Source organism: Pleurodeles waltl, chromosome 5, assembly GCF_031143425.1.
Source record: "Pleurodeles waltl isolate 20211129_DDA chromosome 5, aPleWal1.hap1.20221129, whole genome shotgun sequence".
Classification (NCBI taxonomy): Eukaryota; Metazoa; Chordata; class Amphibia; order Caudata; family Salamandridae; genus Pleurodeles; species Pleurodeles waltl.
The window spans coordinates 1,429,428,614-1,429,452,262 of NC_090444.1; the positions used below are offsets into that span (position 1 = coordinate 1,429,428,614).

Here is a 23,649-nt window from a genome sequence, read left to right on the forward strand (position 1 = left end):
GTGCCACTCCAGTCCTGGACCCTTGGTAGTGGATCTGAAGATGCTGTGCCAACCCAGCAGTGGTCTTTTGACAGCACCAACGTAGTGCAACACATCTCACAGCTCTGCATTGAAGCTGCTGCTGTGCGATGCAACCTCGATGCATGACCTTGAATCATAGCCTGCAGCTCATCAGAACAGCTTGTGCATGACACATCATCAACACAGGATCACTCAACCTTCTGCAACTAGGATTCAAGGTACCTTGTTCAGCAGGCTTAATTTGGTCCCTGTATCCGGCCTGCACTTCACGGTGGTCAGCCTGAGCCTGTGGTTTTGTCCGGACCAAATAGATGAACACAGTTGGTGTTTTGTGCTTCTAAGAACTATTACTACTCAAATCTTTGAAATTGCTCATCTCCAACTCTACTGATTGTATTTTTGTCAGTTTGGGCCAAATGATGTATTTAATTAATTCTGTACATCTAAATTGGTATGGGATTTTCCTTCAATCAATCAATCAATCAATCAAGTAATTTCTTAAGTGCACTACTCACCCGGTAGGGTCTCAAGGCGCATGGGGGGTAGTGGCCAGTTACTGATCGAAAAGCCATGTTTTTAGGTGCTTTCTGAATGTTAGTAGGTCTTGGGTCTTGTCTAGGTTGGTGGGGAGGGAGTTCCAGGTCTTGGTGGCGAGGTGGGAGAAGGATCTTCCGCCGTAGGTGGTGCGTTGGATGCCGGGGACTGTGGCAAGGGCGAGGTCGGCGGAGCGGAGCTGGTGAGTAGGTATGTGGAAGTTTACTCATTTTTTGAGGTAGGCTGGTCCGGCGTTGTGGAGGGCCTTGTGAACGAGGACTTTGAAAATGATCCTTTTCTGGATTTTGTTGATGGGCAACCAGTGTAGGGATCTGAGGTGGGTGGATATGTGTTTGTGGCGGGGGAGGTTGAGGATGAGTCGTGCGGCTGCGTTCTGGATTCGCTGGAGTTTTCTTTGAAGTTTGGCTGTGGTCCCAGCGTAGAGGGCATTGCCATAGTCCAGTCTGCTGCTGATGAGGGTGTGGGTGACTGTTCTTCTTGTTTCTAGGGGCATCCATTTGAAAGTCTTGTGTAGCATGCAAAGGGTGTTGAAGCAGGAGGATGATATGGCGTTGATTTGCTGGGTCATGGAGAGGGATGAGTCCAGTATGATGCCAAGGTTGTGTGCGTGGTCCGAGGGTGGTGGGCCATCAGGAGTCGTTCCATGCTGTCTTGTTGGGGCCGAAGATGATGATCTCTGTTTTGTTTGAGTTCAATTTGAGGTGGCTTATTGTCATCAATTTGACGGTGTCGAGGAGTCCGGCGTGCAGGTTAATCTTAGAGGTGGCTGGGTTCTTGGTGAGGGAGATGATGAGCTGGGTGTCATCAGCGTAAGAAATCATGGTGATGCCGTGGGGGCGGAGGATGTTGGCGAGAGGAGCCATGTAGATGTTGAAGAGGGTGGGGCTGAGGAGGATCCTCGGGGGACCCCACAGATGATCTTGGTGGCTGTAGACCAGAAAGGAGGGAGGTGAAACATTGGGTTCTTTCGGAGAGAAAGGAGGTGAGCCAGTCCAGGGCCTTGTGGTGAATTCCGGCATCGAACAGGCGTGCGTGAAGGGTTTGGTGGCATACAGTGTCAAAAGCTGCAGAGAGGTCTAGGAGGATGAGTGCAACGGTCTCGCCCTTGTCCACTCTGGTCCTGATGTCGTCTGTGCAGGTGATGAGAGCGGTCTCAGTACTGTGGTTCTTGCGGAATCCAGATTGGGAGGTGTTGAGTATGTTGTTTTCTTCAAGGAAGTGAGATAGTTGAGCGTTGACTATCTTCTCGGTGACCTTTGTGGGGAAGGAGAGAAGAGAAATGGGTCTTCCGGGTCTGCTTTGGGTTTTTTGAGAAGAGCGATGACTTCGGCGTGCCTCCAAATGTCTGGGAAAGTTGCGGTGTCGAAGGAACTGTTGATGACGGTGCAGAGCTAGGGAGCGATGATTTGGCTGGCCTTGTTGAAATGTGGTTGGGGCACGGGTCTGTTGGGGAGCCTAAGTGGATGGAGTTCATAGTTTTGCAGATTTCTTCGTCGTTGGTGGGGGTCCAGGTGTTTAGTCGGTTAGTGCGGTAGGGTGTTGTGGTGTTGGTTGTGTCGGTGGTGGGTGCTGATGATGAGGGTGTTTTGAAGCTGTTGTATATGTCTGTGATTTTGCGGTGAAAGTAGTTGGAGAGGGAGTTGCAGAGGTCTTGGGAGTGTGATGTGGTTGCTGGAGGTGAAGATGGCGTCTAGCGTGTGTCCTGCTGAGTGGGTGGGTGAGGCAACCAGTTGCCTGAGGCTGAGGTTTGTGAGGTTGTCCAGCAGGGCTGTGGAGTTGTAGTCGTGGGTGCTTTATAGGTGAAAGTTGAGGTCACCAAGGAGTATGTAGTCTGTGGAGGAGAAGGTGTGGGAGCTGATGGTATCGGCGATGGTGTCACATAATGGGGGCAGGGTCATGGTGGTCTGTAGATGAGGGTTCCTCTAAGGGTGGTGTTAGCATTTATGTGTATTTGAAAGTGTAGGTGTTCTGCATTGTCTAGGGAGTCGCTGGTGTTGGTGGAGATTTTGATGGAGTTTTTGTGTATTATGGCGATACCTCCTCCTGGTTTGTTGGTGCAGTCTCTACGGGTGATTTTGCAACTTTCTGGGATGGCTATGGCGATGTCGGGTTCTGATGAGGGGTTCATCCATGTTTCTGTGAGAAAGGCGATATCAGGGGAGTTTGTGGTGAGTAGATCCCAAAGGTTGATGGCGTGCTTGTGGACGGAACGGATGTGAAGGAGGATGCAGTTGAGGTGGTTGCGTGGTTTGGTGTTGCTGGTGTTGGTGTGAGTGCAGGAGAAGTGGCAAGAGTGGCATGAGAAAGGTCCATGTGTGTGTATGGGGTTGGCCAGGGCGCAGGCGGGATGCGGGCTTGGTTTGAGAGCAAGGAATGCAGCGGCCGCCATTATGATGGGAGGTGGGAGGGAGGAACAGCTGGGAGGCGGGAGGGAGTGTCCAATGGGGGCCCGAGGGGGCCGGCAGTAGGGGACGCAAGAAAACGGGCACAATTGGAGCACAAAAGCAAAGTGGAGCACAAAAAGGGCACAGTCCAGGTACAAAACAATTCTAAAAACGAATACTAAAATAGAGGAAACGCAATACAAACTGCTGAATGACATACCAGACACGCCTACCACTAGGCACCAGGGATGAGGCGCAGACGGGCGCCTGTGGGTGGTGGAGGGCCTCGAACTTCTTCATGTTGCAGAAATGGTGGGGTTAGGGGCATGGAGGCAGGCTGGTGGAGCCGAAGTGTACTCCTGGCCCAAGCAGGTCAGCGGGTCACACTAGGCTCCGCGCAGCGGCCGCCATTAAGAAGGGAGGTGGGAGGGAGGAGCAGATGGAAGGTGGGAGGGAGTGTCCAATGGGGGCGCGAGGGGGGCGGGCCGTTGGGGACGCAAGAAAACGGGCACAATTGGAGCACAAAAGCAAAGTGGAGCACAAAAAGGGCACAGTCCAGGTACAAAACAATTCTAAAAACGAATACTGAAATAGAGGAAACGCAATACAAACTGCTGAATGACATACCAAACACGCCTACCACTAGGCCAAAATTGTTGTACTAAAATATATGTTTGTGTTATTATGCTTATTTTGTACTCGACTACTGTTCAGTTTACTCAACAACCACTTCTTGGCTGTTTCACACAAGTTTTGGCTTACGTTTATTTCTGTTGTCTCTGTACAACACATAATTGTCTTCCATACTGTATGTTATCTTTACCATGTATTGCTTTATATTTTTCTTTATTGCTATCGTTGCTCGTATTTGTACTCTTTCATGGTCAGGCCTGGCAGCGACCTGTTCTCTTCACAAATCTTGGCTTTTTCACAATGCTGTGTTTTTCTCATATCTTTTTTCCAGCTGTTCTTTCTCTGTTTAGTGTTTCAATCGTTTTTTTCTCTTTATTCAGTCCTCTCTTCTTTTATTCACTATTTGAATTCTCCAATTTGGTCTGCAGATTTAACATTATAGAGGTCCCGCTTTCAATATGGCTGCCTCGTAGTCAGTGGTACTCATACTCTCTTTTTTCTTCCGTAAGGTCATTATAGTTCTACCTCGCTTTCCATGACACTCCAGTCACGTGAAGGCGCGGACTTTAAGTTGCGCGTATAACACTTCATCCGACTGCTTGTCAGATTACAACAGAACTCGGTTCCACAGCACTTGGCCTAGCAACGGTGAGTCGGAGGCTGGGTTTCCGGTATATTTATAATGTGGAATGGGGATTTTCATTTAGCACTGTTTCTTTGGCTCTATGGGCGCCCGGAGGGAGCGCGATATGGCATTTACTGTTCTTTACCTGTAGGTTGTGACTAATGGAGGTATCAATCGGTTCATTTTGCGACTCCACACGCCATTCAAAATTGGGTACTTTTCATGTCCTACCTAACCCCTTGGAGGGTTGTAATTTTATATATGCCTAACCTATTTAGCTTAACATAAGACTACTCTGATCAAATATACTCAGCATACCTATGTGTCTCCAGGCGTGTTTTGTATTTGGTTTATTGGATTGCTGACATAATTAGACATTTGTCCTTTTTGGTACTGTGGGATTTGTGATCTTTTGCATAGATATTTGGGGGATTTACCAGTTGGGGCTCACATATATATATAATTTACATGTTTCCTGGCTATTTGGAAGTGACATATTTGGTGGATTGCCTTCATTTCTAGCATTTTTTTCTTAGTAATGGCCTTTCATCTTATTTTAGAATTTTGTTCTCAGACTTATCATGGTCCTTAACACTGGTTACCCTTCATCGACTTTGGACGCTATTACCAGTGAGGCACACTGATACCGGATAGCCTGTTCACAGGTATTTCTCAGACTTTTGGGTGATTTGTGGGCCCCTCACCCCGGTCTTTTGCGGTTGTATTGCGTTTTTTGTGTTATTTGCGTTTCACAATATGTAACTTTTTGTGTTTGTTTTATTTCTTTTTTCTCATACTTTCAGATACAAAGACTCCCTTTAGGTTGTGATTGACATATTGATCTTGCTGTGATTACTTCACCTAATAGGTATAATAGAGGCGTAATGGTCTATTTTTTACTCTTCAACTGACATATGCTCTCTATGCATTACTCACTGTCTCCTTTTCTTCTTTTTGTTCACCGTACGAAGTTCCCTCTCTGGATATTACCCTTAGCTACTCCGGGTGTTTCTAAACTCTACACTTTTTGGAATACTATATGGCATCTGTTGTCTTTTCACCCTCTCTTGTGCAGTTTCTACTTAGCATGTACATATGGTGTTTCTTTGGTAGTTTTCTGTGATTTTTTGGTAGCTTGGCCATGTCCACGGTTCTCACATCTGACTGCCTTTTCATTGGGACCCTCTCACTTTCTGTATAGTCCCTCTACAAAGACCACAAACTATTGCGGGTGATGGCTTTAATTGATCGTGTCTACCATTCATTATGTTAATTTAGAACCAAACATAAAGTATGGATGTATATATTTTTCTGCAGCCTTGAAAAAGTCACCAGTGTGACGAGACATGTGTTGGCTGTGTTTGGAGCGATGTTCTCTTTTTACTGAATGCAACTTTGCATACAATAAAGAAATCATATTTCAAGACAAGATGTGAATACCGACGTGCCTGTTCTCTTCATTTATCCAACAGAAACCATATACTATGGAGTGTAAAAGATTTGTGTCTTACTGTGGCTTATTGTGTGATGTGATCTGATTTTGCTTATCATAAGTATAACTATAACTGCTGAATTTCTATACTTTTGTGCATGTAAAATATAAACCTACCTATATTGTCCCTGTTCAGTGGATGTGTGTGTATATGTGTGTGTATAAAGAATGCCTAGCACCAGCCTGCTACAACCCTTCCAGACATCAGATACAGATATTAACTTAACTGGAGGGCTGCTATCACCAGGTGAATTAAACCTCTTGAGCAAAGGCCTCTATTTCTGTCCTGTACCTAAGACCATAATACAACCAACATGATGGGAGATGCGGACTAACAGAATACGTTAACAATAATTATAATGTTGATCTGCCAAGCTACCTTCCAGATCCATTGAAGAAGTTCAGCCATCCCAAATCATGGACTCCTCAATGTGGTAGAAATCCTGTTCTTGATACATACATTTTATCCATTAACAAACTAATCGAAGAATCAACACCTAAATGGATTTTTGATAACATTACCAGAGAGGAAAGAAAAGCTCTTCGCCACCTTCAACAGAGAACAGATGTCATTATAAAACCAGCAGACAAAGATGGTACAGTGGTTGCCATGAAAGTATGTGATTATATTGAGGAGGTAATGAGACAACGGATGGATACCAACACTTACAAACCTTTAGAAACTGATCTCACAGAAGACTTGAACAAAGAAATTAGGAACATGGTTGCAAAGTACAGGAGCTTAAACCTCATTGATGAAACAACAGCAGATATACTTGTTCATCCCAAGTCAAGACCTGGGAGATTTTACATGCTTCCCAAAATTCACAAAATGAACAATCCTGGCAGCCCCATCATCTCTGGCAATGATACAGCCACTGAAAGACTATCTTTATATGTCGACCTGCACCTCCAGCCCATTGTCCAAGAACGTCCATCATTTGTTAAGGACACCAGTAACTTCTTTCAGATTATTGAAAAATTCAACCAAACCTAGACATTTGATGATAACACTCTTCTGGCTACATTTGATGTTAAATCATTATACACCAATATATCACATGATAATGGGCTTATAGCATTATCTGAAGCTCTTAATAAAAGAACTGTGAAAAATCAATCAACAAATGTGCTAACCAACTTTGCAGGAGTTATCCTTAAATCCAACAATTTTACCTTCAATGGTAAACACTATCTGCAGATACAAGGAACATCCACAGGAACTTGCATGGCTCCTTCCTGTGCAAATACCTTCATGGGCAAACTGGAGGACTATATACTTGTGAGTTCTAGCATCAAACCACTGGTATGGCTATGATACATCGATGACATATTTATAATATGGAATGCAGGAAGCAGAACATTGGAGCGATTTACAGCTTTTATCAAAAGTATCCACCCTACCATCAAATTCACCGGCCGCAATACTAAACAGAAGAGTAATCTCCCTTTTCTGAATGTGTTCCTCACCATTCATGAACAGAAAATTATAATTGATCTGTACCACAAACCTACAGATGCCCATTTGTATCTAAACTGGACTTCATGTCACCCACGCCACACTAAACTCAGCATCATCTACAGCCAAGCATTCAGAATAAGACACATCTGAGCAATGAAGACACTTGTAAAGACCACCTACAGGAGCTTGTTACATTATTTAAAAAGCAAGGCTATCCTCTGCATATCATTTTGCAACAAATTGACAAGTCTTTGCTATTGCCCAGGGAAGCACTTATTTGGAATACCAACAAAAGAAACAAAAGGGACAGAATCTCATTTGCGGTTGACTATCATCCATCAGCTCCCAACTACAGAAATATAATACAAACAACTTTTCCCTTACTATCCACTTGTGAAAAATTGCAAAAGCTTTTTCCAAAACCGCCAGACATTGCTTACCACAGAGCTCCCAATTCACGATCGCTTCTTGTGAGAGCTGAACTTAAGCAAGATGTAACAAATGCAGGAGTTTACTGCTGGGAATCTAAAAGGTGCATCACATGTGAATACCTTTTACAAACATCATCAATAACTAGCTCTGTTACAAGAAAGAGGTATGACAGCATCTTAGATGTCGCTCAACATGCATTATTTATGTGATTCAGTGCCAACGCTGTAAAAAACAATATGTAGGCCAAGCAGGGACTGACTTCTGTACACGATTCAGGAACCACAAATCAGCAATAATTAACAAGAAACTTGCCCAGCCTGTAGCCAATCATTTTAACCTCGTGGACCATTTACTATCTGATTTGAAGATTTTCCCTGTGGAACATGCCTTAAAGGAAGAACTACTGGACATCAGAGAAAACTTCTGGATGTACCGTTTAAAATCACTCCATCCAGATGGACTGAACATCACTAACAGTATCACTTGATTTCTGCATATCTGAAAAGTTCTCAGGATTGCATTGATTCCACATTCCAATTGGAATCTTCACTCATGATGCTTTTTGAAAATCCAGCAGTGTCAGCTGAAACATCGTAGTGGAAATATATTTATATTTTTGTTCTTTGGTGACAGCATCTGTTTGAGTCACTTCTTTCTTGGATATATATATATAATATAATATATATATATCAAGGCTATGGCTAAAACGCGTTGTGTGGAGGCATCGTTTTATTAAACATATGCAACTACGTCAAGTGTCCGAGCAAGTCCACAAAGGTTACAGGGACGTTATAGTTAGGATCTGAATTTACTCACCCCAAACCATAGAAATTCAGCAGTTATAGACAATTCCTATTTATACAATTAATATATATTTATATTATTTTATTTTCAATTTTATATTAAATTAGCATATATTTTAGAAATGTATACATTTTGAAACTTCTAAAAAATATTAATTTCTAATTGTTTACTTTATTAAAAAAATATATTATTTTTATTTTGTATGTTTTAGTTTTTGTTTAGCTTAAAATACATTATTTTACACTTAATACCATTAATATATATGTGCATAAATACTTTTGTAAAAAACAAATACAAAACATTAAAGAAATAAAATATAAAATTATTAATTCATTTTACCATAAATTTTACTTTAAAATATGCACTTTTTACAAAAAATCCTTACTCTTACCCCCCTAGACACCCAATATCCCACTACTGAAAAAGTATGAAACAATTATTTATGTATATAAATTCAACTAAAAATGCAAGTTTCAACAATTTCATAACAAGTAAATTATCTTACTAAAAACGAAAAAATAGCAAACATCTATAATTAAACACACTATGATAAAATAGGAAAGACCTACAAATGATATTACATATACCATTTTCTACATAGATATGTTTTACAATGATATTAAAAAACAGCACAAAAAATGTATATGTTTGCCTTTGATATTCCTGTCGACAATATTTCTGTAATCCTGATAAAGTTCTCAAAATATATGTTATCACAATATTTTCTATCGGATATTTTGTCTAAATAGTCTCATTTGCTCTTTGTTGAGGAAAGTAATAGGCCATAAATGTCAAAATCTATGATACATAAGAACCAGAAAAAAGGTGGATTTTCACTGTTTTGTGTTGTTCATTGTGGACAGTGAAACCAGCTCTAAGCTGAACCATCTTATCTGTACACACTGCATGATCCACTCGAGCTGCCAGTGAAAGAGCAGTTCATGTTTCATTAACATTTTCTTTCTTGCCACTTGTCTTGTGTTTTTTATCAGTAGCTGGCAGATGTTGATCAGTGAAATGGCATATATATTTTCTGCAAAACAGTTTTTCGTAACACAGTATTAAAAACAGTATTAAAAACTTTGCGAAGGCTGAACCAAAGCTCTACTTAAAGAAGACCTAGGGTGTGTGTGCTCCTCGTCACTGAGGATAAGGTATGGTAATACCAGGGGCAGCTCCTTCGCAATGGGGAAGGAACGTCGCCCCCCTGGTTCAGCCAGGAGATGAAAGATAAAACGATATTTAATTATTGTTTTATCTTTCATCTGCTTGCTCAGCCAGTACTGAGTTCAGGGTGGGGCAGGGCTGGGCTGTGGGAGGTGGGAGGAGGGGGGAATGCACTAAGTGTGCATGTGTGTTTGGCTAGCTGTCTGAGGCTGGCCAGACACACATGCGCACTTAGGTTTCTCCAGCCTGGCTGTTTGCACAGCCGGGCTGGAGAAACATCACAGATCCCAGGCTTGTGTCTAAGCAGCACTCCAAGCCACTCAGACCAATCTTGACGCTGCTTACACGCTATGTTTAGCATGTAAGCAGTGCCAGGATTGCTGGGGAGCCTGTGCTGGTGGCCCAGAGAATGCTGGAACACCACAAGAAGACCATAGGAGCAAGGCAGCATGTGGCGGCAGCAATGACGGGAAAAAACTAAGACTTTTTTTTAATTATTGTACATTTTTTATTTATCCCCCCGTTTCATCCCTGTCTCTCCCCCCGCACTTCCCCTTGAGATTTGCAGCAGCCACTACTGAGGAATACAAATTTGCTCTCAAATACTGCTCCTACAGCAGCAAATTATTTTTCTATCTTCATTTGACTGTCTAATTTGTGTCCCTGCTCAGTTTTCAAATGTGGTTATCAATATGGGTGCAGATAAAGCTGAAGAAAAGTGGTCTCCAGTTTATGTTTTGTACCCATCTGCATCTCCTAACATCAGCTTTCTTAAAATGTCTTCATTTCCATCTATGCTTTTAAGGAGCTGGAACAATATCTCTTTATCTACCAGGACTGCCCCCAAACCTGTTTCAAATGATAAAAGAGCTGAAGCGATACCACAGTAAAGACACTATACCAAGAGGTAGTAACAGTCCATTTTTAGCTGTTAGAAATCAGCTACCCTTCCAGCCAGATCTTTTCCTTAGACCCTGTACTGCACTAGTTGCCTTTCGACATTACATACATAACATGCATTGCTCTGGCAGACGATTATTCTTTCTGTGATTTTTATACTACTATGGCAAGTGCTGTGAATAATATATAGTTTTATTGGTTTTAACATTACCTTGACCCAATATGAACATTTTATTTTTTTGAAAAGATCTTAAGATGTTTAACGCTCACATGTTTCACTACTCACTCCATTTTGTAAAATTGCAGCTCCAATGTTTGCGAACACCGACATCCAAGTAGGAGTAAACACAGCTTTACTGTACTTTACTGCAACATCTGAAGCAATATTCTGCTGTATAGCAAAATTCCATTTTACCATGAAATGGTTTAATGTCTCCACGATGCTTAGAAGCAGTCGTGCAGACTGCAGAACGGTCCAAAATAAGTAGAACAAAATGAAAACAACCCATTCAGGTACTGATGCAGTGGTAGTATGAATTGTCCTCTTTTTATGCAGTTGATGGGCTATTGTATTTAACGAAAAAAGAGAGGAAAATGCAGAATCCTTCCTCGGTGGCTAAGAGAAATCTGCATAATAAAGGGCAACCGGAAGCACTCAGGTGGGAGAAAATGGACAAAGGATTTGAATTATAGGCAGCTATGTTCCTGTCAACCTCAGTGACATGGTGCTTTTGAGTCAATTAATTCTAACATCCACGCTAGTTTGTGTAACTTCGAAGTCGATAACTAAGTGCTCGATCTCCTTTTAAATTAACCACATGTGCAACAAACATGCCATAATTGAAGTCCTACCCTTTTTGACCAAAATGACCCTATAGATGAAATGGCATGTAACTGGCAGAATGTTTCTTGAAATGTGCATCTAAAATAGCTTCTACCCAAGCTATCCGCGCATATAAACGTTACATCCTGATTTTTGAATCAGACAGAACTTTTCCACGGCAGAGAAAATGAATCAGTTTATGAATACCATGTTGTTCTAAGCAGAAGAATTCCATCAGCGGTCAGGTTCCTTTTATCATAATGAAAAGTATGTACTGCTCCACTTCTAACACTCTTTGTATCAAAGGTTAGTAAAACAACCTAGCAAATTAATCTTGCTGTTCAAAAGACTATCAGTACGGACCCATCTTTTCTGGAAATGCATTCATTTTAAGAGAGCTTGCCTTCAAAGAAGATGTCTTTTAAGGTCTGCAGAAGAGTTTTACCTGTGTTACCTCCCCTGGAGAAAAACATAAACTTGTGAAACTGGGGCTAGGTGAGCTTGATTTATGAGTCCTCGACATCTGGAAAAGGACGGGGAATATTACGTTTCTGGATATGCGCCAGAACTAAATATATTTAATCTATCAGTGTCCCTTTAGTCCTGGCTGCATGTACCTGGGGTACTCAGAGAATAGAGACTATTCATCTGCTGGTGCTCAACTTCTTCAACATATACGTATAATTTTGGACCAGATTCACAAAGCTTTTTTCTGTGAGTGGCTGCCTTAATATTGGTTTCGGTATGTCTTTTCTTGGAGTAGGTCATGTGGCATTATCTTACTCCTGGAATGAGACACAATCACGTAAAGAAATGGTTCCTGAATCAATCTTGGGAATGCAGGTGTAGTTCACATGTAAAAACACACCTTCAAAGAGAAAAAGCTAAGTGATGTGGATGTGAGTGGTTTCACTCAAGACATACTTATCTTTGGAGGAACAGAAACCTAATGAATCACAGCAGAGCTGACAGCAACAGCAAAACGATTGCACGTTTTTTCCCACTATGACCCCTCTGTGCAGGAACCATGGCTCAGTGAGTTAAATACATGTCTCTGAGACAGGCAGTGTGTTGTGTCGATAGTTCTTTTGGAATGTTAGCTTTTAAGAAGTGACCGTGATTCTAGAAGTCGTGGGGCTGGAGACGAAGCGGTGCGAAGGAGGTGCGGAGGCTGGGATGTTTCTTCTGTTAGAATCTCACTTCTGTAATATTTAATAAAAGAAGAGATCCTGTTTCCACCGTGTTCCAGGAGTCCCGTGTGATGATTCATCTTCATAACACAGTGCTTTTCGGGTTATGAGTTTGAATTCCAAAAAAGCTGATTTTGCTTTTGCAGCAGGGAAAATGAGTAACATTACCATGTGTGCTAGTAACCCCTCTTGTTTGCAGTGCTTAGATATAGCAAACGTGAAGTACTTTGTATATAAACAAGGTATTATTAAGAAGCATAAGTACTTTTGATCCCAATGTAATTTGTTTCAGAGGCTCTTTCATTTTCTCGCGAGGCAGAACAAATAAGCTTCTTTAAACCACAATGTTCTGTTACAGTGTTTCAATATCCCGCATATCTATTTTGAGCTGAATATGGATTATCAAATTGATTTTCGAATGGTGCATCCACATTGCACCAAAAAGCTTGATTGCTTTATTGAGCAATGTCAAAATGTTCCTCTCATTGAATCTCCTCAATAGGAGCCGCAATATGTGAGAGCCAGTAGGTGGGGCGAGAGAGTTGTGACCAGGCAAGCCAAGCCACAGTCTGCATGTTCCTTCAAGATTTACACGAAGACCAGTGACTCATATGGGGCAGACTTAAATAACACTATAGCAAATAGATTTCGCAAAACGTTTTCCCTCACACACATTTTAACCATAAACACATACTAGGTTTGCATTTACCTAATACTAATAGCGTAGGTGCAGAAAAATGTATATCACTCTAAGAATATATCTGTGCGCGTTGAACAAAAATATTCCACTGATCTCAATAGATAATATACTTACAAGAGGCCCAGTAGGTCCCGTTAGACCAGGAAGTCCTGCAGTGCCCTGTAAACCCTGCAAAAGAATGTACATATTAATTAATATATACACGCATTTATTTTTTTGTCTCTATCTGAGTATATCTACATGCATCAGTGTTTCTGTCTATCTCTCAGTGGATACCTCCAGTCATCTTTCCATTCATCAATCCATCCATCCATCTACATTCTTCTTAGAAATCACGCCCATCTATCCATCTTCTAACAAAGCTGGGCTATATCCCTAAAATGGCTTCCTATTAGGGATAGGTATTTTGTTCTAACTGAGCCCCTATTTCCTTGATAAGCACTGACTAATAAATTAATGCTCTAGGGCACAAAACAGAAGATAGGGAATCTACCATTACAGTTAGGTGGTCACCCAATTCTAACACATGAGGGTCAAATGACAACCATCTGATTCTAACAACTGACGGGTCCAGATGCCCAAAATATAATCTCAGTGATCTGTGGTGTATGTACCACTTCATATTCGCCAATTCTCGACAGTAACAATATATTATCATCAATAATGACTGCTTTAACAATCATGTTCTTCGAAAATAGATGGCCCTCGGCTCATTTAATCAAAGGATTGTGGCGCACGACCTTCATGATATTAACTGAGACAAATATCAAAGCTTGAAACATTGTATGTACCCAACTATGTTAATATTTCCCAACAAAGTCCAATGCACATCAGAAGACTATTTTGTTCCTCTTTTCCTAATATACTGGATAATGCCCAGATAATAGGATGGAACTGGCAGCTATGCCACTCTTTTACTCTTTCTATACCACTCAGGTGAGTCGAATAGCATACGGCATGAACTGGGGAAGGGTCACATAGGTCCTCACAAATGCCCAGTGATATAGCCACACTTTTCTAGGGACAGAAACATGTTGAAATGTATGTTTAATAATTAAATGATCAATTCTGTCTCTTTCTTAATCCAAATTTTCTTCACAACTCTTCACACATTTAAGAAATGTACTCCCTCTTAAGACCTGTCGATTAGCCTGCTTAGCACAAGCAGGTTCTGATGAAGAAACACTCATATGATGGAAGCATGACATTTTTATTTGAGTGAGGGGTTTTATCCTCCTGAAAAAAAATACTTTCTAAAGATCAATATGTTCACATGTATCATCAAGCCATGGAACAGGAACATAAGCGACGTTAGAAAGTAAATAAACAAATATTTGATAATCAGAGGCAGTCAGTACGCATGGACAGGGACGCTGTTCAGATATTGGCTCTATAAACCCTCCTTTCTTCACCTCTTCTCTTCCTTAATAGAAGCCTGCCATTGCATTCAATCAGGATACTGCAGCAGCAAGAAAGTGAAACTCAGACTCTTGCCTGTTTTATGGATTTCACTGAACCACAGGTTCTTGGTCATGAAATAGGTGAGTTCATAGCAGAAGTTGAAGGAAGGAACAGAAAGGCCCTCATTACAAGTGGCCCAGTAATTGGTGTGATATTTATCGCACCTGATGATATCTGAACCCGCAGAGTGAGAATTTATGGAGTGCGATAAACCTTTGCGGAATAACATTCAAGATTTTGGTGGTTATCGTATTAAAATCTGCATGTTCTAATAAATACTGGGTTACTCCCCCCAATAAATATCATCAGGTATGACCTGCCGATATTTATTACAAACAGCAGTTATCACACATATTGCAATTATACAGGCTGCTCCTTATGGCGGCCTTCGATCAGGGCCAAGAGGTCTCCATAAGCAGCAATGTTTCTAGCTAAAGGTGGGAGACTTCCTGTTTTGGGTAGGTAGATTCTTGGTTCTGAGGTGACTAGTGATGCAGAAGTTAATAAGGATGCCACCCAACCAAACGAGAGGCTGGTAGTTGGCAATAAAGAGGTTGGAGAGGAGAGGAGCAAGTTGAGTCTGTAGCCTTTGTCATGTATATTATTTTGGCTAATTGCGCAAAGCCAGCTTTGTCCACTTCCTTTATAATTTCCTGTACATATATCTTGGATGGCTTGTCTTGCTAAAAGTTTCAGAAACCTAAGGACACGTATTACTTTGATAATGCTAAACAAAGCTGAGTGACGATAATTATTTCTCTATGGAGTATTATGTCTCATTGGTGGTTGGTCCTAGGTGTACAGGGACCCCTGGCTGATGATTGCTCTTCCTCTCAGAGTTGCATTTCCAGTCAGTGGAATTTTCAGTCACATTCTAAAAGATGTTCACTCTTTCTTTGTAGCAGCTCCTTGCTAATGTTAAATGTCTGAAAGGGCGCCGGATACCACTGATACAAAGATCACCCAGTGCACTTATATTCTGGTGTGACTCTGGCAAATATAACGGAGAACGATGAGGGGAGTATGAATTCCTAGTCTAGGGTGCCCGACGAGTGGAGCCTGAGAGCTGGGATATTTCCTACTTTGTTCAGTAGTGTTAGGTCTCATATAAGTAGGTCTCAGGAAGTATTTCTCTTTTGATTCCGTTTTTGCTATCTTGGATATAGTTAATCCCAAGTAAACAATACTGCTGCTTGGTGCGCCTGCCTTTCGAAGGTGGATATTCATGGTGAAGGGTGGGGCATGGCAGAGCTCAGTGAGGAAAACTGGTTCTGACACTGGACTAGGTCAGTAGTTTTGTGACCCGGGGTGAAATTGACATCACATCGTCATACTCTCACTTAACTTCGGTAGTTTTACATTATATTTCTTACATGAAATTCCCCATATCATGATATCATGCCACATGGCACAATTATGCACTGTTCTCTGGCAATAATTTAGCACTAGTGCTAATGCAGACGTGCCCTGACTTCCTGCACTGACACTAAGCAGCCAAGGTGAGTTTTCCAAATATGAATAACTAGACCAATGTAAAGCAACACTAAGTGCAAATGTTTAATATTCTGTTGAATTTGAATACATTATGAGACCGTCGCAAAGATATGCTTATTCCAGCAGCCTATAATTAATGTCTTGCAACTGACAGATCAGCACAGAGAGCCATAATCTCTATCCTGTGCCGGACTCATGAAAGGCAATATATGAAGTAAGTCCAACTTATTTATAAGGCATTGTTGGCGCCGGATGGAACCAAACTACAATTCTACTCGTGGTGTGGCCTGGACAAATCAAACCTTTAGACAGATATATCCTAACTTATTTTTTTACACATATTTGAAATATTGAATGATGCATACGTCAGACTAACTATTCCACCATTGAGTAGCAAGGGGAATTCTTTAGTGTCTGTTATTTTCACCTTCTCTTGACTACAACTGACATTCCCAAAGGAAAACAAAATACTGCCTCTCTAAATGGGTCAGGTAGCTGCGATCAGACTTACACCTTTCATATAAGTGTCTCAAATTAATGACTGGGACACTGGTCCACCACATCCACAAGGTGTCATCACCTCCTCATCTCCATCCTCCTCACCCCAGTCTGAACAGATTGAGGCGATCCTTGCCTCTGATAGGAACTTTCCCACGTTACCTTTAAATCCCATCTTTTGGAGCTGGCTCTTTTTGCAGGTTCATCCCCAGACGTTTTGCCTCCTTCCTCCTATTTTTTTGACCTCTTGCTGCTGGCTATAGGACTCTGAGCACTTTATGCTGATCAGTGCTACAGTGCAGGTGCTCTCCTTCTAAAGTTGGTATGATTGGCTTATACCCAATGCTTAGTTTGTGCTTGTTGTTTCTGGTGGGGACCACCAGCACTTTTTTTGGAGGGCCAGCACTTATTTTTCTGCCTCAAGCATTTACTGCGAGCAAAAGATACTCATGGGAAAGACAGAGGAAGAGAAAAAACAAAAAGCGCCACAAAGGGAGACGGCAGAAAGATGCAAGAGTGAGCTGAAGGGGCATGGAGCGGCTTTAAATGGATTAAAGAGGCCCGAGATGGCTTCAGGATTACGCTGCCTCAGTATTCCATGTTTGCACATTTAATTGCAGCCGCCGCGTGTTTAAGAGGAGGGCTTGGGGCACTGGCACATTTTTATTTACAAATTAAGCACTGCATATTCCTAATTGGCACATTTAATTTTCTTGTAAGATCCTTGTACAGTGGTATCCCTATACTGAGAGCCTGTAAGTTAAATGCTACTAGTGGGCCTACAGCGCTACTTGCACCACCTACAGAAGTAGCCTTTCAAATCTGTCTCAGGCCTGCTAGCGCAGGGCCTGCATGCACAGTTTACTGCCACAGGGGCTTGGCATTTAAATTTACTTGCCAGGCCAAGAACTCCCCTTTTACTTCATGGAAGTCACCCCTAAGGTAGGCCCTAGCTAGCCCTATAGTCAGGGTGCTATGTATGTAGAAGGCAGGACATGTGCCTGGTTGCGTGGTCTGTCCTGGTAGTGAGAAACAGCCTATTTGGTTTCTCACTGCTGTGAGTGCTGGCTTCTCATAGAATTGCATTGTAAATGCCCTGCCTCATGTGTAGGGGGTATTGTCTGATTTATGAGAGATAGCGTAGGCATGTTTGGTATGGTTGTAAAGGTAGTGAGAAATGCTGCTTACTGGTGTGGGTGGACTTTTTATTATCATTACAGAAATGGCACTTCTAGAAAGTGAGTATTTCTCTGTACTTATGACTCTGGTATTTTGCAGCTTGACTCCCAATCCACGTCTGGGCAGAGTAATAGTTGGGCTTTGTAAAATACTTTTCAGCCAGCCTGTACACAGGGTGTGGAGGTGTCACAGAGGTGCATCTGTATACTGAATGGTCTTCCTGGGCTGAGAGAAGGGGAGGCAGGGGGATGCTTGCATCTGTAAAGACTGTGCCCTGGCCTCACACAAAGGGGTCGTTTTTTCCCACCTGATGTTTGGAGCCTATGTTGGAGGAGTGTGGGAACACTCCCAGAACCAGTTGTAACTATCTGAAACCTCCTCTCCCCCTCTTTGTTAAACCTTTGCAAAACTGAGTTTAAGTACAGGGGGGACTCTGGACTTCAATCATGCTTGTAACTGGATACAGAATGCTGCTGGAGGGACTCACCAGGAACTGTCTTGGACTACTTCTGCTGTGCTGACCTGTGACCTGCTTGGTCACATGGAGGAACTGCCACTGCCTGCATCCCCTTTGTGCTGGCCTGCTGCTGGGCCCTGTAGGGGTGGTGTCCAGAGCTCTTCCAGAGGGTCCCTTGGTTCTACCATCTTGAATCCAAGATGGGCAGGGGACTCTGAGAGCATCTGAGTGGCCAGGTCAGGCAGGTGATGTCAGAGCTCCCTCCTGATAGGTGCTCACCTGGCTATGTGTCCAATCTCCCTTTCAAGGCTATTTATGGTCTCTCTCTTGGGTGGGTCCTCAGATTTGGCTTGCAAGATTCCAGCAGGACCCATCTGCAGCCTCTACTTCATCTTCTGGCCACTGGAACTGCGACTGGACCCCCCAGGAACCCGCAATCTGCATCCACGACAAAGACTCTACTTGCAACATTTTTTCCACAGCTACTTCCAGCTTCTGCAACATTTCCCTGGCTGTGCATCCTCTGAGGATGGCAAGTCTTCAGCCTGCACGAGAAGGAAGAAGGAATCTCCCTTGGAGTGAAGGAGTTACTCCCCTGCATCCACAGGCACCAACTGCAATGATGACCGGCTGCATGGATCTCCTATCATCCTGAGCTGCGTGGATCCTGCATCATGGGTGGTGGTCTAGAGTATTCCTCTTGGCCCTTTCTGCCAGCTGCCTAACTTTGGTGGAGTTAAGCCCTTGCCTTCCCACGCAGGACAGTACCCCGTGCACCGCATCTCTTGCAGCTCCCAAAGCTTGTTGTCATCTCCTCCAAGGGATCTTCAGGCCCTGTGTAGCCCGAGCCCCAGCACTCCTTCCTGTGACGCACACCCCTCTGCGTGCTTCTCCTGCAGTGTGGGACCCTTCTCCAGTTGTGCTGTGTGGCCTCCTCTGCGACTCCCGGTTCCTCTTCTAGTGGGTCTCCTGTTGGGGATGCATTTTCTTCTGTGGACTCTCTGCCTTGCTGAAGTTCCCCCTAGTTCTCTCCCCATGGGATGATTCCTCCTGGAACCTTGCTGGTCCCCGGCAGCTCCAGTTTTGATTCACCATGTCTTCTGCCTTTGCCAAGGCTTGTTGGTGGCTCTTCTACACCACTGACCAACTGCAATCATCCATCCAGCGTGAGACGTCAACTGCATCCTTCAGGAACTCTTCTCCTGCTCCAGGGCTGCATTCCTGACCATCTTCGTCCTACCATCGACCAACTCCTCCAACTATAGACGGGTGGGTAGTGACTCCTGCCTCCACTGGACACTTTTGTGACTTCTGAACTTGGTCCCCTTCTTCCACAGGTCTTCCCCTACAGGATCCACCACTGGTTTCTTGCAGTCTTGTCTGGGTGTTGCATTTTCATCTTTTCAGTCCTTGGGGTGGTTTGGGGAAATCAAAGTAACTTACTCCTTTCTTTCTGGTCGCTGGGGGGGCACTGTGGTACTTACCTATGGGGTATCCTAGTTCCTCCAGCTCCACTCAATACAGTCTACTTACCTAGATGGGAGTCCTGCACTTGCATTCTATTTTTTTTAGTATATGGTTTAGGATCCCCCTAGGGTCACTATTGTCTATTTGCATTTGCACTGGTTTCTATCACTTTTTATGCCAATTACTGATTACTAGTGTACATATTTGGTGTGTTTACTTACCTCCTATAGGAGTATTTCGTATCTAGTGTTTTGGTACTTTGTCACTGTAATAAAGAGCTTTTATTTTCATACCACTGAGTGTTTTCTACCATGTGTGTAAGTGTTGTGAGACTACAGTGGTATTGCATGAGCTTTGCATGTCTCCTTGATAAACCGTGGCTGTTCGTCCACCGCTACCTCTGGAGAGCCTGACTTTTAGACTCTGCCTACACAACACTAACAGGGGATGCCTGGTGTAAGGTGTAAGCAGCGTAGGTGCTCACCACACACCAGGCCAGCTTCCTACACTGAGAGACCTGAATTTATAGACCTTCCAATCTATATTAGGGAGTAAATGGATTTTGAGCTAAAACCTTCTCAGGAAGAGGGTTTATACTTTCACTACACATATGAGGACACCAATAATTTACCTTGCCATAATGTGATAAAAGACTGTTAGAAATTGGGCTGTTGATTGACTGGGGTGAGCACCCTGGTCAAGCAACAGCCACAATCCCTTATAGGCTGAACAACAAAAAGTCACAAATTTAACCTGTGCTAAACCTTGGTTAGCTTGGCAGAAAAAGAAGTCAGGCTTAACTTAGAGGCAATGTGTAATGTAGCTATGCAGCACAAAACAGTAATAAAGTGAAAACACAATACAAGAAAAATCCCAAACCAATTTAGAAAAATAGAGTACATTTCAATAAATAATTTGACACCAAAATGATTAATTAATTAATTAGAAGAACTGGAGTTATGAAATATGAAAGTTTTTAGTAAAAACTAGCACCTAAAAGATCAAAGTGCCAACCACGGATATTTAGGCACGTGAGACTGGGTCAGAGTCGAAAATATGGCCTACCGCAATGGATCGTAGTTTGCTTACCAGGAGGGAATTGTGCTTACCTTGAGACTCAAATACATTTGTGAGAAACATGTTCTGAGAAGGTAAAGTTCAGAGGGGCATTGTTGCAGGAGGTGTCCCGATGAGTGAGCATTGTTGCCGGGTCAAAGCCGCAGTGAAAATTTCTATGAATGGACTTAGGGCCTGATTTAGATGTTGAGGGAGGGGAATAATCTGTCACAAATGTGACATATATCCCGTTCCCAGTAAAACAATCTCATTATATCCTAATGGGATCGTAATACGCTGGATGGGACATCCGTCATGTTTGTGACAGAGTATTTCCTACGCCAACATCTAAATCAGGCCCTTATGCTCTGAAATGGAAGTCAACAATCTCCAGAGGGACAAGACAGAAGGCTGTAGCCAAAGACTGTTCCAAGGCATCAGATGCCCCTTTGGTGTATGACCACTGAAAATGATATACTGCATGAAGTCAATCCGACCAGCGATGCACCTCAGGTGGATAGACGAGCAGGTTGGTCCCGGTTTCCTCCTGGTTCTCAGAGTGGTATTTAGCCAAACAATGTCAGTCCCCTCTTTTGGATTTTTGCTATCTGGGCAACTTCAGCACCATTTCCAGGTGTCCAGGGCTGTATGGGCAGAACTTGGAGGGTCAGGACTCACTCAGGCTGGGTCCTGATGCAGATGGAGGAAGCCTTTTATGTCCCTGTGGCTCTGAACAGGAGGCCTGCAAACTGGCACTTGTGAGTCACTCTGGAGGTTCAATGTGTAGGTCCTGGGAAAGTTGAAGATCAAGTTCTTTTCCCCAGCCAGAAGATAGCAGAGCAGCAGGACAAACAGGGCAGCAATCCAGCAAGTCAGCCATCCTATTTAGCCCCAATAGAGCAGAGTGGCAGTTCTCCCAGCATTAGAGCAGTTCTGCTTCCTGGCAGAGTCTCCACAGGTCCAGAAGTGTACTGAATAGTTGATGAGTGAGGCCCCCTTTTTGTACCCTGGTGTCTGGGTTCTGTAAGGTGGGAGAAGCTTCTAGACAGTGGCTTTGAAGTACATGGAATTCCTGCCTCCTTTGCCCTTGCTGCATGCTGGCTACAGTAACGAGGTGGGTTCATTAGGCCCTTTGTCTGAAGGCAGAGCACAGGCTATTCAGTTGTAAGTGGGGCTGTGCTCAGCTTTACCATCCACCCCCACATCTTGCCAGCAGAAGGCCAATTGAGCCATACCTAATCCCCCTATTGTGTGACTGTCTGGAGGAATTCACAAACTCTGTCAGTTACACCCAGTCATGTGACCCAGGCCAGGTTACAGGCACAAAGCAGCTAAGGACACAAACCTGTCAATTTTCCAACTTTACCATTAAAAAGTGCTCCTCACTGCAATTTGAAAGGCATCAAACATGACATAGCTACCAGCCCACAACTGGAAATTGCAGCTTATTAAATGTAATAAGAAATCCCCATTGTCATCCTATGGGAGGGGTGGTACTCACAGTAGTGAACAACAAATGTGGGAGTTTTTCACTACTAGGACATAGAGAGTATATGTCCAGCCTTTTAATTACACAGCATCCTGCCCTTTGGACTATACAGGGCCTACCTTAGGTTGACTTACATGTAGTAAAAGGGGAGTTTAAAGCTTGACAAGGGAGTTTAAATGCCAAGTTGGCATGACATTTTAAAACTGCACCCAGGCTGCAGTGGCAGGCTCTGGACATGCTTTCAAATGCTATACTTAAGTGAGTGGCATAATAAGTGCAGCAGGCCCACTGGTAGCATTTGGCATTACAGGCCCTGGGCATATGGTATACCACTCTACAAGGAACGTATAAGTAAATTAAATATGCCAATTGGGTATGAGCCAATGTAACCATGTTTAAAGGGAGTGAGAACAAGCATTTTAGCACTGGTTAGCAGTGTTAAAGTGCACAGAGTCCTAAGTCAAATAAAAATAAGTTAATCAAAAATGGCAGAGGTGAGTCAAACAGATTTGGGGAAAGACTACCTTAAGGCTGACAGGTCTAACAACAACACTTTATTGAAAGAAAAGAAAAGCTCTGGATAAAGCTTTCATGTACTGTATTTTGAATAAACTTTACCTAAAACATGATTTTGAGACAGATTTTCCTCAAGCTCCAAAAATCAACATTCTCTTAGCTTTCATGGCCTCTACAACAAACATATCTTTTGAAGACTCAACTCTTCCTGAGGTCGTGGATAGAAAGTGGAAACTACCTTAAAAAGGTCCTTTGCTGCTTCTCATTTTCCTCACTGGGCTGGAACTTATGGGACATAAGCAACTCAAGTGCTGAATAAGGACTTTCGACACTGCTCTGTACTCTGAAAAATGGAGTTCCTTTGATTATTTTAGCCAATATGGAGTTGGCCTCTAAGTTTCTTTCTGAAGCAACTTGTAATGAATTTTGAGCAGCTGCATAATCAAATGGAGTCACAATAGCTGGGGCAGACTATTGTGGATTAAGCCATGGAAGTTGGAATCTGCACAAAGAAATCTCATTCTTAAGCTGCCTTTTACTGGGCTGAAATTGTTGGGTAATGATCTTGAGGATATGGTGCATAATGAGGCTAAGGAGAAAAAGGTCCTTAGGCCATTAAAGTTGGCTGTGGGGAAAAAGGCCTGTTTAAGCACCCTCTGAAGAATGTCCAGCATAAGCACTCTTTGCCCTTATCGTGCAGGGCCTGCGGTCTGAGATGGGGGGGTGTAAGAACAAAACTCAACTTCGCAAAACCTCTGGACAAGATCAGTTGCATAAGTGAAAATCAGCAAGTTGGGTCAATGAACACTCTACATCTCAGATCAGTGGGCCCTGCAGGTGATAA

General features: G+C 42.9%; 1 protein-coding gene across 1 annotated transcript in view; it reads right to left on the reverse strand.

Moving 5' to 3' along the window:
- The window catches only part of COL19A1 (collagen type XIX alpha 1 chain), a 2,318,824-nt gene that overhangs the window by 409,121 nt on the left and 1,886,054 nt on the right, over positions 1-23,649 (reverse strand). Inside the window, exon 37 of the mRNA XM_069235722.1 lies at positions 13,303-13,356. Coding sequence (XP_069091823.1) covers positions 13,303-13,356 — 54 coding nt within the window. The remainder of the gene's footprint in view (positions 1-13,302; positions 13,357-23,649) is intronic.